The sequence below is a fragment of the Taudactylus pleione genome, unplaced genomic scaffold (assembly GCF_031769625.1).
Source record: "Taudactylus pleione unplaced genomic scaffold, aTauple2 ptg000967l, whole genome shotgun sequence".
In the NCBI taxonomy this organism is placed as follows: domain Eukaryota; kingdom Metazoa; phylum Chordata; class Amphibia; order Anura; family Myobatrachidae; genus Taudactylus; species Taudactylus pleione.
In genome coordinates, this window is record NW_028285368.1 from 4,808,565 (window position 1) to 4,822,753 (window position 14,189).

The window sequence follows — 14,189 nt, forward strand, 5'->3', positions numbered from 1 at the left end:
AGTTATTAGTTCTCATTTTTAAATAAATGCTTCGCTCTCATGCCTTGTTCTCCTTTACTCTTCATTGATCCACCCAAAATTAACAATTTTATTGTTTGTTGGTCGTGGCACAATATAAAAACCAAAAGCAGCCAGACCTAGGAGGCAGAGGTGTAACTAGGAATTTTAGTGCCCTGAGTGTGGGGGTGATGGTAGTTACCCTTGGTGATGACACATATCAAACCAACTTATATACAAGTATGTATATATGTGATGTCCAAAATGTTTTCACTGTTAAATTGAGGATGCTTGGAGGAGTGAATAACCAATATAGACAAACTATCAGTGCAGGCCCAGGTTTAAGTATTGCTGCCTGTAACTCACAAAATACCACTCACCCATTCCTCAAACACTAAAATACCCCTCACTCAGTGCTATCATCCATTTTGACACCATATCTCACCAATAAAAATACCACTCGCTCATGGACCAAGCTGCGTATCTTAAGGATTGGTCATATTACGGACTCAAACTGAGTATCCTGCATCTGTTGCATTATTTGTTCCAGGCTCTACAGGTTGTAGTCCTCCACTCCCCCCACTTTACGTGACATGCTGCATAAATTGTCCACCTCGTACGTGTGGGCAGGCAAGAAACGAAGTATTAGACTCTCTGTCCTCCAGCGATCTAGCTTAGGAGGAGGCCTGGAACTCCCTAACCTTAACAAATATTTTTATACTGCTCAACTTGCTCAATACATTTACTGGCACTACTTCCCAGGTTCTCTGCTCGGTATACAATGGGGAAGCCGGCTGCCTTAATACCGGCAGCCGGCTTCCCGACTGTCACATCCCGGCGAGGGATGAAATGCCGGGCGTCTAGATGTAGATGCCTGACATTTCCCAGACGCCGGAGACCGTCGCCCGGCTTCCCGATCGAAGGGATGCCGGGCGCCGGGAGCGGACAGCTGCGGGGGGGGGGGGAGAGGGTTAGGTTTAGGGCACCCGGCGGGGACAGGGTTAGGCAACCCCCGGGAGGGTTAGGGTTAGGCTAGGGGAAGGGAGGGTTAGGCATCCCCGGGGGGGATTTAGGGTTAGGCACCCCCCCCGGGGAATTTAGGTTTAGGCAGCGGGGAAGGGGGGGATTAGGGTTAGGCACTTGGGGTGGAGGTTAGGGTTAAGCACCCCTAAGGAGGGTTAGGTTAGTTAATACTTGCCTATCCACGATCGGGATTTCCAGCGCTGTCGGGCTTCCGCTGCCGAGAACTCTGCTGTTGTCGGCCAGGCGCTGCTGGCATTTCATACCGATTCCCTCTGCTCTGGGTGGATATAGAATAGTCTGTCCTCCTCAGTTCTTCCTTGCCCCTTGTTGCCCATCTTGTGATAGTTTTTCTCTCTCACCATGTGGCATAGATGTAGTCATCTTTACTCACTAATATGGACTTCCCTCCTGGGCTAGCCCCCTCAGCATTTTTTCTGTGGCTTAGATTTAGATTGGGAATTAGGTTCCTTAATGATCTTGTCATCAGAGGTGGGTTCCCTACATTCTCTTAACTTCACTAGCACCTTTCCATACCAACATCTGTTTTACAAATACCTACAACTTTGATACTTTTTCTACACACATTCTCGTAGACTCTCTTCAAGGTCCCTCACTCTCTCTGAACATCTGTTGACCAGCCGCCCTTTTCCTGGACTCCTTTTCCTCCTTTTCTAACTATTCTGCTTCCCATCTCTTCAAATGCTGCAGACACAAACTGCAATGACAAATCGATCTTGGTAGGTCTCTTGATGTGGATGACTGCTCGCACATTTGGACAGGTTCCTCCAAATCCTCTATATGTGTATGCATTAAGGAAACACCTCCCCATTGTGTTCGAGAGGTTGCGAGCACATTGGCTCTTCCCTACATATTTGACAGACATGTCCCGTTCTCCAACAATTCTGGCTGTGAGTCATGTTTCTCCTGAACGCCCTTCTAGGTACTACACTACCGTTCTTACCCAAGCATATCTTACTCCCATTCCCAGAGCTGACAAACCATCAGAACAGGCTTGCCAGACATGTCTTCACAGCTGCCACTTGTCTGATTGTTTCCTTTTGAAAATCTACTGACCCTTCCTCTGTTACTTCACTTCTCAAAATCTGGTTTGTTTATGAAATGGAACGGATGACTATTTAACTAGATGGTTCACCTGATTCCTTCTATAAGATGTGGACTCAATATAATGTCCCTACTCTTCTATTCCAGGGGCCCATTTCCTATTGTCCTCTCTGGTTATTTAATTGTATCCTCTGCACTACAGTTTTCGAGATCCTCTCAAACGTTCATGCATTCCCTGAAAGCTCACCTCTTCAGTCAAGCTTATCAAAGTCAAGAACCACGCACATAACTGCTGGAACTGTGTGTACAAGTGTGGTGGTATGACAGAATTATGTACACAGCAGCGAATGCCTTATCACTACCAACAGCCCAGTTGCTTAACTAGTGGGATGGTTTATTAGGAGATGTAAATTCATACACTCTGTGATACACTGGTTGTGATACAGCTCACCAGCCTGTGAGTGTATACTTCTACTGGGTAGCGGTGCAGGATGCTGGTACAGCAGTGATGGCGGTAATATACCAGGTCTTAAGGGAGTCTCACATTGTGTCACTCTTAGTGGCAAGATGGTGATGTACATCTGACCTTGGTGGCCATCTTGGAACAGGAAATTAAGCCTCCCTGGTGGAACAAAATGGAGTCTACACAGTAGCGCAGTACCTTATCAACACACCCCCTCGCTACAAACTTCATGTAACACAAACATTACATTTCAGCTTCTCTGCAGCTACCTGGATGAGAAACTGGGTTAAATCCATAAAAAGTCATCAACCTATCACATGACTTTCATTTGTCCTTGTTGGTAGGTATTTTAACCTCACTGACAGCGAGGGCCATATCAGTCTCTTGGCTCACGAACTCGGGACTGATGTTACTGTCATGATTCTTGATGTCTTTCACAATAGTTTGAGTGTAGATCTTGCAAAGTCTCTTTGCCAAGTATTCACAAATCAGATCTAGACTTTAGCTTCGGGATATCCTGTGGCTCACTGAATGCAAAATCCTCATTTTACATCCCAGGTGGTCTTCCATGCTGGTACCATCTGGTTCAGACACATCTCCAGCTTCTGGCAAGTTCAGTAACACATACTAGTTCTGCATATCAAATTCCAGTTTTTCTCTAGCTTGCGCTATTTCTTTGAATATAACATCTCTGGACTTGACAAGTTTCTTGGTAGTTGTATTCCAACTTGCATCTTTCTTTTAGTACGTGTACATGGGTAGTACTTCCAAATGTTCTCAGATGTCTTACACTTGATTTTTCTGTTTGACCAGGCTTCAATAGGTAATATGTCCATTAGGGCACCTGTAGGAGAACAATGTTCTAGATAAACTGCTGTACTAGGCCTGCATACTTCAGCATACATCTTGCTTTTTCAAATAGTGTATGGTTTGCTCGTTCATTCGCACCAGTTTGCTCAGGAGTGTAGGCATTGGTCAATTAATGCTCTAGTCCATATTTTATTATGAAAGATTCCACCTCTTTGTTTAGGTATTGTCCACCATTATCAGATCTCCGTATCTTGAGTCTTACCAGTTTGATTTTTTACTTGTCTTTTGTATACTGCAGTTTGCTTTGCAACTTCGGATTTCTCTCTGATGACGTAAATATGTATGTCATTCTTGTGAAGTAATCTATTAATGGCACTATGTATCTGTTTCCACTTACTGACTTTACTTTCATTGGACCACATACATCTAAATATACTGTCTCAACTAGTGCTGTAGCTCTGTTGACTTGGAAAATGGTTTATGACTTTGGTTTCCTGCTGTGCAGCTCTCAGGTACTGTTTTTTTTTTTCCTACGTTAGTCACTGACATTCCTATGACCATCCTGTTTTGTAGCTTTTGAACACTCATACCCAAGGTGACCAAATCTTCGGTGCTCCAGTGACTATGAAGCAGTTGTCATCAACGCATAACAGTACTGTGTATCTAGGATGTACTATTGCTGGTACCTTGTGCCTGCAGCTGTTATGGTCTCTCTTCTGTTTCACACTTTCCTTTAGCAAAGTGAACTTTGTGACCTTTCTGTTTTAGGACGCTGATGACTATAAGATTTGTTCCCATTTCTGGTACATACAGTCAGGTGCATAAATATTGGGACATTGACAGAATTTTCATATTTTTTTTTCTCCTCTATTCACCACCACAATGGCTTTGAAATGAAACAAATAAGATGTGCTTTAACTGCAGACTTTCAGATTTAATTTGAGGGTAATTACATCCAAATCAGGTGAACGGTGTAGGAATTACAACGGTTTCTATATGTGCCTCCCACTTTTTAAGGGGCCAAAAGTAATGGGACAAACTAAACAATCCTAAATCTAACTTTCACTTTTTAATACTTTGTTGCAAATCCTTTGCAGGCAATTACAGTCTGAAGTCTGGAACGCATAGACATCACCAGACGCTGGGTGTCATCCCTGGTGATGCTCTGCCAGGCCTCTACTGCAAATGTCTTCAGTTCCTGCTTGTTCTTGGGGCATTTTCCCTTCAGTTTTGTCTTCATCAAGTGAAATGCATGCTCAATCGGATTCAGGTCAGGGGATTGACTTGGCCATTGCATAACATTCCACTTTTTAGCCTTAAAAAACTCTTTGGTTTCTTTTTACAGTATGCTTCGGGTCATTGTCCATCTGCACTGTGAAGCGCCGTCCAATGAGTTCTGAAGCATTTGACTGAGTATGAGCATATAATATTGCCCGAAACACTTCAGAATTCATTCTGCTGCTTTTGTCAGTAGTCACATCATCAATAAATACAAAGGAACCAGTTCCATTGGCAGCCATACATGCCCACGCCATGACACTACCACCACCATGCTTCACTGATGAGGTGGTATGTTTTGGATCATGAGCAGTTCCTTTCCTTCTCCATACTCTTCTCTTCCCATCACTCTGGTACAAGTTGATCTTTGTCTCATCTGTCCATAGGATGTTGTTCCAGAACTGTATTGGCTTTTTTAGATGTTGTTTGGCAAACTCTAATCTGGTCTTCCTGTTTTTGAGGCTCACCAATGGTTTACATGTTGTGGTGAACCCTCTATATTCACTCTTGTGAAGTCTTCTCTTGATTGTTGACTTTGACACACATACACCTACCTCCTGGAGAGTGTTCTTGATTTGGCCAACTGTTGTGAAGGGGTTTTTCTTCACCAGGGAAATAATTCTTCTGTCATCCGCCAGTTGTTTTCCGGGTCTTTTGATGTTGCTGAGCTCTCCGCTGCGTTCTTTCTTTTTAAGAATGTTCCAACCAGTTGATTTGGCCACACCTAATGGTTTTTGCAATCTCTCTGATTGGTTTGTTTTGATTTTTCAGCCTAATGATGGCTTGCTTCACTGATGGTGACCGCTCTTTGGATCTCATATTGAGTCGACAGCAACTGATTCCAAATGCAAATGTCACACCTAGAATCAACTCCAGACCTTTTACCTGCTTAATTGATAATGAAATAACGAGGGAATAGCCCACACCTGTCCATGAAATAGCTTTTGAGTTGATAGTCCCATTACTTTTGGCCCCTTAAAAAGTGAGAGGCACATATAGAAACCATTGTAATTCCTACACCGTTCACCTGATTTGGATGTAATTACCCTCAAATTAAATCTGAAAGTCTGCAGTTAAAGCACATCTTGTTTTGTTTCATTTCAAAGCCATTGTGGTGGTGAATAGAGGCCAAAATATGAAAATTCTGTCAATGTCCCAATATTTATGCACCTGACTGTAAATAATGTCTTGGATTTCTGTGAGTTTAATTCTTGTTCCAACTTTCAGATGTGCTTTTAATTTTTCCAACTTTTGTAGCTGTAAGCACTTTATTGCCAATCCCTTTGATTGTGATGGGGTCACCTGCAACTAACTTGATGAATTATTCCTCATTGTAGCTGAATTGCCTTGTTACATATGAATCCAATATACTAGCAATCCTTATTGCAGCTATTTGTCACTTGATTCGCATGATATACGTTAGAAACCATCTGTCTGTGGTTAAATTTGCTGTGTTTGCTTCCAATGCCAGGAAGTCAAACTCTGGCTTCAAGTTCTGTAGCAATGTCTTCATCTTCTTTCACGCCAACAGACACTTAATTGTTGAGAAACAGACCTCATTCTGTCAATGTAATCACTCATACTGCTGCATTCGCATTACCTGGTATTGTATAATACATGAGACTTCCATCATGGTATGCTGTCTGCAGTGCTGCCCATATGTTATTTGTTGACTCCTTTCCATGTATAATAGAGTGCACGTGTTGCTGTACATTGAAGCCTATGGTTCCCTAGACTCTTTCTACATCATCTGGGTTTAGACTTTCACCTGGGTCTACTGTGATCTATCACACTTTAATTGTTTTCCATAGCAAACTATCAGTTTGTATAAATTTTTTTGTACCTCTCCAATTTTATAAAAACCCATCATGGGTGCAGCTCGTGTGTGTTTCTTGCAGCCATATGTACACTACTTAATTATTTTCTGTACTGACATACTGTGCTGGAAACACTGTTTTATGCAGCTTCTGTGTAATGACTAGCTTTTATGCTGACACTGCACTGTTAACACTCTGCTGTCCTTGCTCTGTGGCCTGTAGAAGTCTGTGCCTAAGATGGAGCCTGTGTGCTGCTGCATGCATCCTAGTAGCTTGGGGCTTGTATAATTTATTCTTGTGTGCCTGGGCCCATAACCTGTGTGTACAGATGTGGAGGTATGACAGAATTATATACACACCATTGAATTCCTAATCACTACAAACCACTCATTTGCTTAACCAGTGAATGGTTTATTAGAAGATAGGTGATGTACATCCATACTCCCTGTGATACACTGGTTGTAATGGTGCGGAGAGGGTTGTGATGCAGCTCACCAGGCTGTGAGTGTATACTTCTAGCGGGTAGCGGTGCAGAATAAATACCTAGTCTCAAGGGAGCTCAAACGTCTCCCACTGTATCACTCAAAGTGGATAGATGATGCCGCACATGTGCAGTATTGACGTCTGCGGCCATCTTGGAACAGGTAGCGCACTCCATTATCAACAATAACCTCCATAAGCTATCCTACCCAATTACATCCCCTCTATACAGTCCACTCATACCTTTACATATTTTCTCTTATTTCACATCATCCTAATCCTTGGCAAACATTCCTGTGTGACTGGATTATATAGCCCACCAAGAACCTCTGCAATCCGGCTGGGCCAATGTGCAATAGGTAGCAGCTATCCTTGTGTATACATGACTAGTTCCCTATAGATTGTAAGCTTGCAAGCAAGGCCCTTTTACCTCTGTCTGACTGTCATTACCCAGTTATTATTGGTTGTTCCTAATTGTAAAGTGCAACAAAATATCCTGATGCTATATAAGTAGCTGATGAGAGTTTTAATAATTTTCCTTAAAAAGAAAAAAAAAATACTGAGAGGGCTTGGCTTGGACAGGCACGGAATAAGATATGAGTATTACAGTACTCCAGCCTAAATATCCTGATTCCTTATCCTGTGGCTAATCCGAGACTCCATCTTACTATTTTTCTCAGTGGGACGTCATCCTGCTGCCCTGGGGGTGCTTTTACTGGGCTTCGGACCTTCGCTTTACTCCTTTGTATGCCCGTGCTATGCTGGTGCCTGTGTCGTTTTCAGCTGCCGGGCCGCCATTGCTGTGACATTCTGTTTGTTGCCCTGCTGTTTTCTGGGATTCCTCTTAGTGCCCAATGGTTCCTGATTGTGGTCTAATCTCCTGTGCCTACTGTCCTCTAGTGACCGCACTTGCCCGCCACCATATTGAGGGTTTGCTGCAGGTACCTGTGTGTATTGATCCGGCAAGTGTTGCAGTCTGGATGCCCCCTGTGACTAGCTCGGCCACGCTGATTGTCAGCTACTGAAGCTTACACCAGAGCCGCGAGGGATCTTACTTGGCTCGGACACAAGCAAACACTGTGAGGCGGACTCTCTTGTTCACAGCCCCAGTCCCTGCAACACATCACTGCTGGATATACAGCGTTCAATAATCTTTTTCTTCATTTTAGGCGGCTTGGTTCTACATCAGGATTGGGCTGCTCTTTAACACATTTCTAGCCCTAGCCATTTTGCCAAGGATCGTACGAGGTGGAACATAGGCAGCAATAGACTCCCGGGAGGTCAACTAAAAACGGGCACAGAGAATCGCACAGTGCTGCGGACCTACTGGGCACCTGCTGCAGTGATTGCTTTTTTCCTCTCTAATTTCCTGCATTATCCTGGACTTCCTGTGGCTAAGTCTCCTGTTTAGTGCTGCCTATTGGACTGTTCTTCGGTTGCTGATACTTACCTTTGTGATTCTCTCCTGTTGTGACTGTATCTTTTGTGCACATTATGGAAATACTCTTACTAGCTATTATTGTAACGATACTGCCTTTGAACCTCTATATACCCCTGCCTATACCTTCTAATATCCTGCCTATAAACCTCTAAGGATGACGCTAATTTGCGTATGCAGTCATACAGTAAATAAAGACTCCAGACCTAGAACCTGTGGTTCCAAAGCACAAAGTATTATTCAAGTAAAAGTACAGCAGTTACACGCTATGATCCTCATATAATCTTAGCGCAAAGAGATTATACAGACCCAAGTACAATTATACATACGCGGCGCTCTCTCGTCCAGATGTTGAGAATCAGCAAGAAACCCCTCATCAATCAGCATTCAGCACAAAGACTAGGAACCCAGGGTCAGAGCACACATATTTATACCCCCCAGAAATAAACAACACAATAGAGAAGTTTGTTGCCAATACCATTGGTCCTAAAGGAGAGGGCATATGTTACAAAGAATTTAACAGGTTGGTTCAAATAGACACAGTCCAGCCTCTAACAACTGGAGGTCTCTGGTTTCCCACCTCATGCAAATCCTAACAGTTGTTCATATAATGTACATTTTGTTGCTTGAAGTCTCTGCGGTCCATAAGTTGAGAATGCATGTTGCGATCTCTCCATCGATATTACCGGAATACTGTTGAGAGAGTACGCATCAGTACAATACCAAACATGGCTTACTTATCACGTATAAAACCTTAGTTACGAAATAATCTTTATTTCATAGCAATTATAGTAAATGTGCATACTTGAATCTTATACCTTAAAGCTTATGGAACCTTGTATGTGAATATGTAATGTGTGAGTATGTGGGGTTTGATGTAAAGACGCTAGTTAACTTGGGGCAGATGCATGTGCATGGAGCTAATATTCAGCGTTTTCATACAGGGTCTTATGCATTCGCTAATATGCGACTAGTTAACAGCGCAATTGTGCGTATTAATGTGTGTATGAGAAATGGTGCACTTAAATCTCACTTAAACTCACAGTGATTACGCAATTATAGCATGAGCCTCTACAGGCACGTGAATTCATTAGAGCACAGAGATGACGCTGATCTGAAGTCTTAGAGAATCTTTGTGTAGGGAGACCACCATAGACCGACATGGGGAGCACTTCTTCGCTCTCAGCTATCTCTAGAAGTGAACACCTAGCAGTGTGGAATGCTGAGCATTATAGTTCCATGACTTGCTCATGCCCCAGCAGCCCCCACCCTTTTCAGGCTCCAAAATACTGGTCTTTGTTCTCCCAGGGCCTGTGTAGATGCAAATTAGCACAGCTACAAGACCCAAACCTCAGATAACACTCTTGACTTTGAAGGTATTTTATTGTAGGAAGCCTGCTAATGTAAGGTGCTACAAACGACCCTCTTGCTGTATTCGAGCAGGGCCACCTGGAGTGAGCAGACGTTATGTCCATGAAGCTTGTCTTCACAGGCTAGTTGTCACGTGGCCATTTGCTCTGTTTAACTAAAGCAATCCAATTTTGACATACTGTACAGCCATTTCTGAAATATATCCTTTAGGGGAATTATAATAATATACACACTTTATCCAGAGCACCCAAACTACGTAAAGTCATGAAATGGTCTTTTGATGAATCGCCGTAACTTATGGCGATGGTCACAGATGCAATCGCATGATGCTAATAGTAATATCGCCACATGTACTAAAGTGTGAGTTTATCTAAAATAGCGCTTAGGTGGCCATTCGCAAAATGGCGTCTTGCAATCTCATTTCCAAGATGGCGTCTTGCTGCCAGTCGCAAGATGGCGTCGCTGCGATCCAATTTTAAACTGATCTTGTCTCAGCCAATTATCCAGCTTCGACAATTGCCTCGGAAAGAGATTGGCAGCTCAGGTGATGAAGCTGCATGCTGATTTGTCTCCTTTATGTCAAGTTCTGCCGCAGAAGCTGGTTGGAAATGTTGAGGATGAGTGTTCTGTTTCCGTCCTTATGGTCTGCAGCACTCCTATTGTTACTCAGCTGATCCCCTTGGAATCTCAGAGGGTGCTGTGCCCAGAAGACCCTGCCATCCTTGAAAGATGTTTCATTACAAGCTCATTTTCTTCTCAGCTTACTGCTGACCAGCCCTGCTGTACATCTCCGGAGTCTAATTTTTTTTAAGTGGCCCTCCGAGAACATTTATTGTAAAAAATACCTGTTATGTATATCCTGATACTGCTCTTCTCCTTATTAAGAATGTTGGGGGTGGCAGTTTGACAGAATTTCTTTGCGGGCACCCAGAGAACCTCGACATGGGTTGATATACCCCGGGTATGATCTGTTATGTTCTCTCAAGTTTTCCTGTCTGACCTTACTTTTAGGTTTTATTTTTGGGTAGGCTATTTTGTTATTTTTAGGAGTCTCTTGTGCCTCTTTTGATCCTGGGCTAGATACACAATGGCCTTCAGGTACACGGGAATAGTTGCCCCTATGTTCTCATAGAGTAGTTAGGGTTGGGAGGGGATTGTTGGGGGATCCAGGTGTGCCGTAAATTGGGGGTATGGTCGTATAGGATGGGAGGTATTGGGAGATTATTTATTATAATTTGTTGTCTATATATTTGAGATAATGACTGGTGTATATTTTGTTGGTTTATTTCTATTGATTTGTTTATTTTTACTTCCTGCTTGTCTTATATGGGTAGGTTGATATTAGGGCGACTCAGTCCGGTGCTTTGTTTTGGGATATGGATGTTTTGCACTGATCCCTTTTATAGAGCGGAGTACATATTAGTTTCACTGATACCCATTATTCACCTGGTCTCATGTTGCGTGGGTCTGAATGGCGTCTTCCAGTCCCCACTTCATAACTATTATATTGTAAAAGATTTTAGTGTATAATGATTTTCAATATTATGTGAGTTACTTCTCGTATGCTTTAATCTCTTTGTGATATATTACACTGAGCCGCTCGTTTTGTGCTATACTTATTCGGTTATATTCTTGAATGTTTAAACGTAATATATGTTAAACCTTATATTTTTGTACACTTGTTTGCTGTCATTTTGTCGGTGTAAACTATAAAAGTCCAAAAATTAACGCAATTAAAAAAGAAAAGAAATACCACTCGCTCACCACCACTTTTTGACTTCATACCTAGCCACAAAAGTACCACTCACTCATCACCTCTTCCAGGCACCATACCTAACCCACTTAAATATCCTTTCCAAAATAAAAAAACCAAAAAGAAAATAGTATAACATCAATATTTCTTAAATATAATTGTCCTACCTCTGATTGGCATCCATCCTCTTCCTGCCATCTGTAGACTTTTCTCTACTTCTAACACTGGACGTACTAGAGTGAGTTTTCCAAAGAGCAAAAAAACAAAAATGGCATAAACAGATTTAAAAAAATGTGTCTTCATTACTTCCATGTCTCTGTGTTCTCTGCTATAACCCCCACCCCCCATTATCTGTATGTGCATGCCCCCCTGCTCATCAATTTTTCTAACTCCTGCTCGCCAGCTTTCCTCAAACCATGCTCACCAAATTTTGTCAAGCATGTCCCCTGTATTACTTCTCTCAGCTTCTTCCTTCTCTTGTTATTTTCATTATTCTTCATGTTCACTTTCCTGGCCAGGCAGCTGCTTTCACGACTGCTTAAATCTTAGAAATCAGACTGAAATTACGTGGGGCATCATCCGTTACACAGGGCACTCTCCAAGTCTTTATTGGGCACCATTACGGCTGGGATAGTGGTTGTGCCGCCTGCAGGCTATCTATCATTCAGTTTTTCTTTCTGCCAAGCAAAAAGCTACTTGAAAAGCTCTACAGAATATTTTAGTAGTTGTTTTAATCCAGTTTTGTAGCTACAGAAGAACTGTTACATTTTTATATGAAGCACTGGTTTTCTCTGGCAGGTTTTCTGCGGGCTCTAAATACTGCAGTCGGACTTTTTTGAACTAGAATAAAAAAATCTACTCATGTGACAACATTGTTGCAAAACTTTTTTATTAAATTATTATTTCCACAGGCAAAAATAATTGTGAACCTCCTTGTATGGCACCATTTCACTGCTTAAATATGCGCTGTAACTTACATGTGTGAGAAAAATATGGATACAGTAGATTTAATGTAAAATCTGCTTTAACTTGAAACTAGACTTTTTTTTTTTTTCTTCAAAAGTTACATAGACAAGAAAAGAAACAAAAGAAGAAAAAAAAAAAAGAAAAAGGGAGTGTAAAATTACAGAATCTCATAATATCGCATTTTTCAATATAAATTATGTATAGGTATATATTTCTTAGTGTCTTCCATTAACTATATTAATACATTGTTAAATACATTGTCATATTAACACAACTCCTCAGGTGATATCCATCTCCCCCTGTTCTACATATATCTGCCAATTACTCCATTGCCTTATGGATGCGTTTACATTTTACTAATAATCGCACATTTAGTTGGCAAAGAATATAGATTGTAAAATAGGCCGATAAGCATAGTTTAATACATCTAATATGCAGCTTATAAAGACAGTATATGCTATTCTAAGCATTTTACGTGTGCCAACAATATACCTGTAAACATTATGGTAATTTCAACATTGCAGCGCCTACCTTCCAGAGTCCCATAATGCTTGTCGACATTTTGATTCGACAATCATACTATATCCTGACTGACATCTTGCTTAAACTATTGTTCATTTATTTCAAACACAAAATACAGAGGGTAGATTAAGTTTTTAAGGTGTTGTAATTAAACACCTTTATATATGACCGTGTTATGGCTGTATGTGGATTCTAAAATCAGGAAATGTTTTGTAGTATCTTTTTATGTCAATTTATTTTCTTACCTGTCCTATTTTTCAGAAGATGAAGAAACTGGAAAAGGAGAGAAGAGAAAGAGAGAAACAGATGACGAAGGTGATGAAGAGGACGACTAAAGTCATAAAAGAGAAATGAAAAAGGACCTTATTGGATTATACAGTATTGGTTGAACTGGCCCCATCCATGGATTACTGAAAAGCAGGCTGCAAATGAATTGTAACAATTAAAACAAGCCCTATCCCTGAACACCCAAAAAGAGCCAAAGAGTCGTTACTGTGACATTCCTACACAGCCAATAAAACCTACTGGAAGCTTATTACATCATGGTTTATAATTAAGTCTGGAAAAGGCAAAAAAATAAATATATATTACAAAATGACATATATATTTGTGTGTATTAAATAATATTACACACACCTATATATTTCAGCTAAATAAACTGGGTCAATGCTTTTACTATTTTGTTGGGGTTCTTAAGGGTTAATGAAATAGAACATTGAGGGTCTGATTTGGTGAGTCATGATTGTCAATGGCTACCTATTAAATAGACGTTGGAGCACCATTTTTACTTTCTGTACAACAACAAAAAGAGGAAAAAAAACTTTGTAAATAAAATCTTAACATTTTTGGGTCTGTTTTTCATGTTTTGTTTTTTGGTTTTTTTTTTTCCTAACAGTTCGATATTTTTTTACAGTAGGATGTTTTTGCGACAACTACAGATGAACTATTTTTAAGAACATGAGTGAAATAAACATGTTACTATTTGGTAAACCCTAGTTGTATGTTTACATTTCTGAATGAGAAGTAAATTACTCTTAATCATGTAGTGTAATGTGCTGTGTTTGTTGGTTTTTGATTTATATATTTATATACTTTTTAGTTTTCACAATTGTTGACTTACATTTTCCAGTCAACATTTTAAATGCATGCCAAAATAGAAACAGATATTTCTTGCAGTTTAGCTTTTAAATTCCTTGCTATAAAGGTATC

General features: G+C 41.0%; 1 protein-coding gene across 2 annotated transcripts in view; it reads left to right on the plus strand.

The window, feature by feature from the left end:
- ANP32B (acidic nuclear phosphoprotein 32 family member B) overlaps window positions 1-13,826 on the plus strand; it is a 55,153-nt gene extending 41,327 nt beyond the window's left edge. The window contains exon 7 of one of the 2 annotated variants that reach the window (XM_088460092.1): window positions 13,245-13,826. In XM_088460092.1, coding sequence (XP_088316218.1) covers window positions 13,245-13,315 — 71 coding nt within the window. In that variant the 3' untranslated portion in view covers window positions 13,316-13,826. Of the gene's footprint in view, window positions 1-13,241 lie in introns of both variants that reach the window. The other variant, XM_088460091.1, reaches the window with a different exon arrangement.
- Window positions 13,827-14,189: the final 363 nt, after the last annotated feature.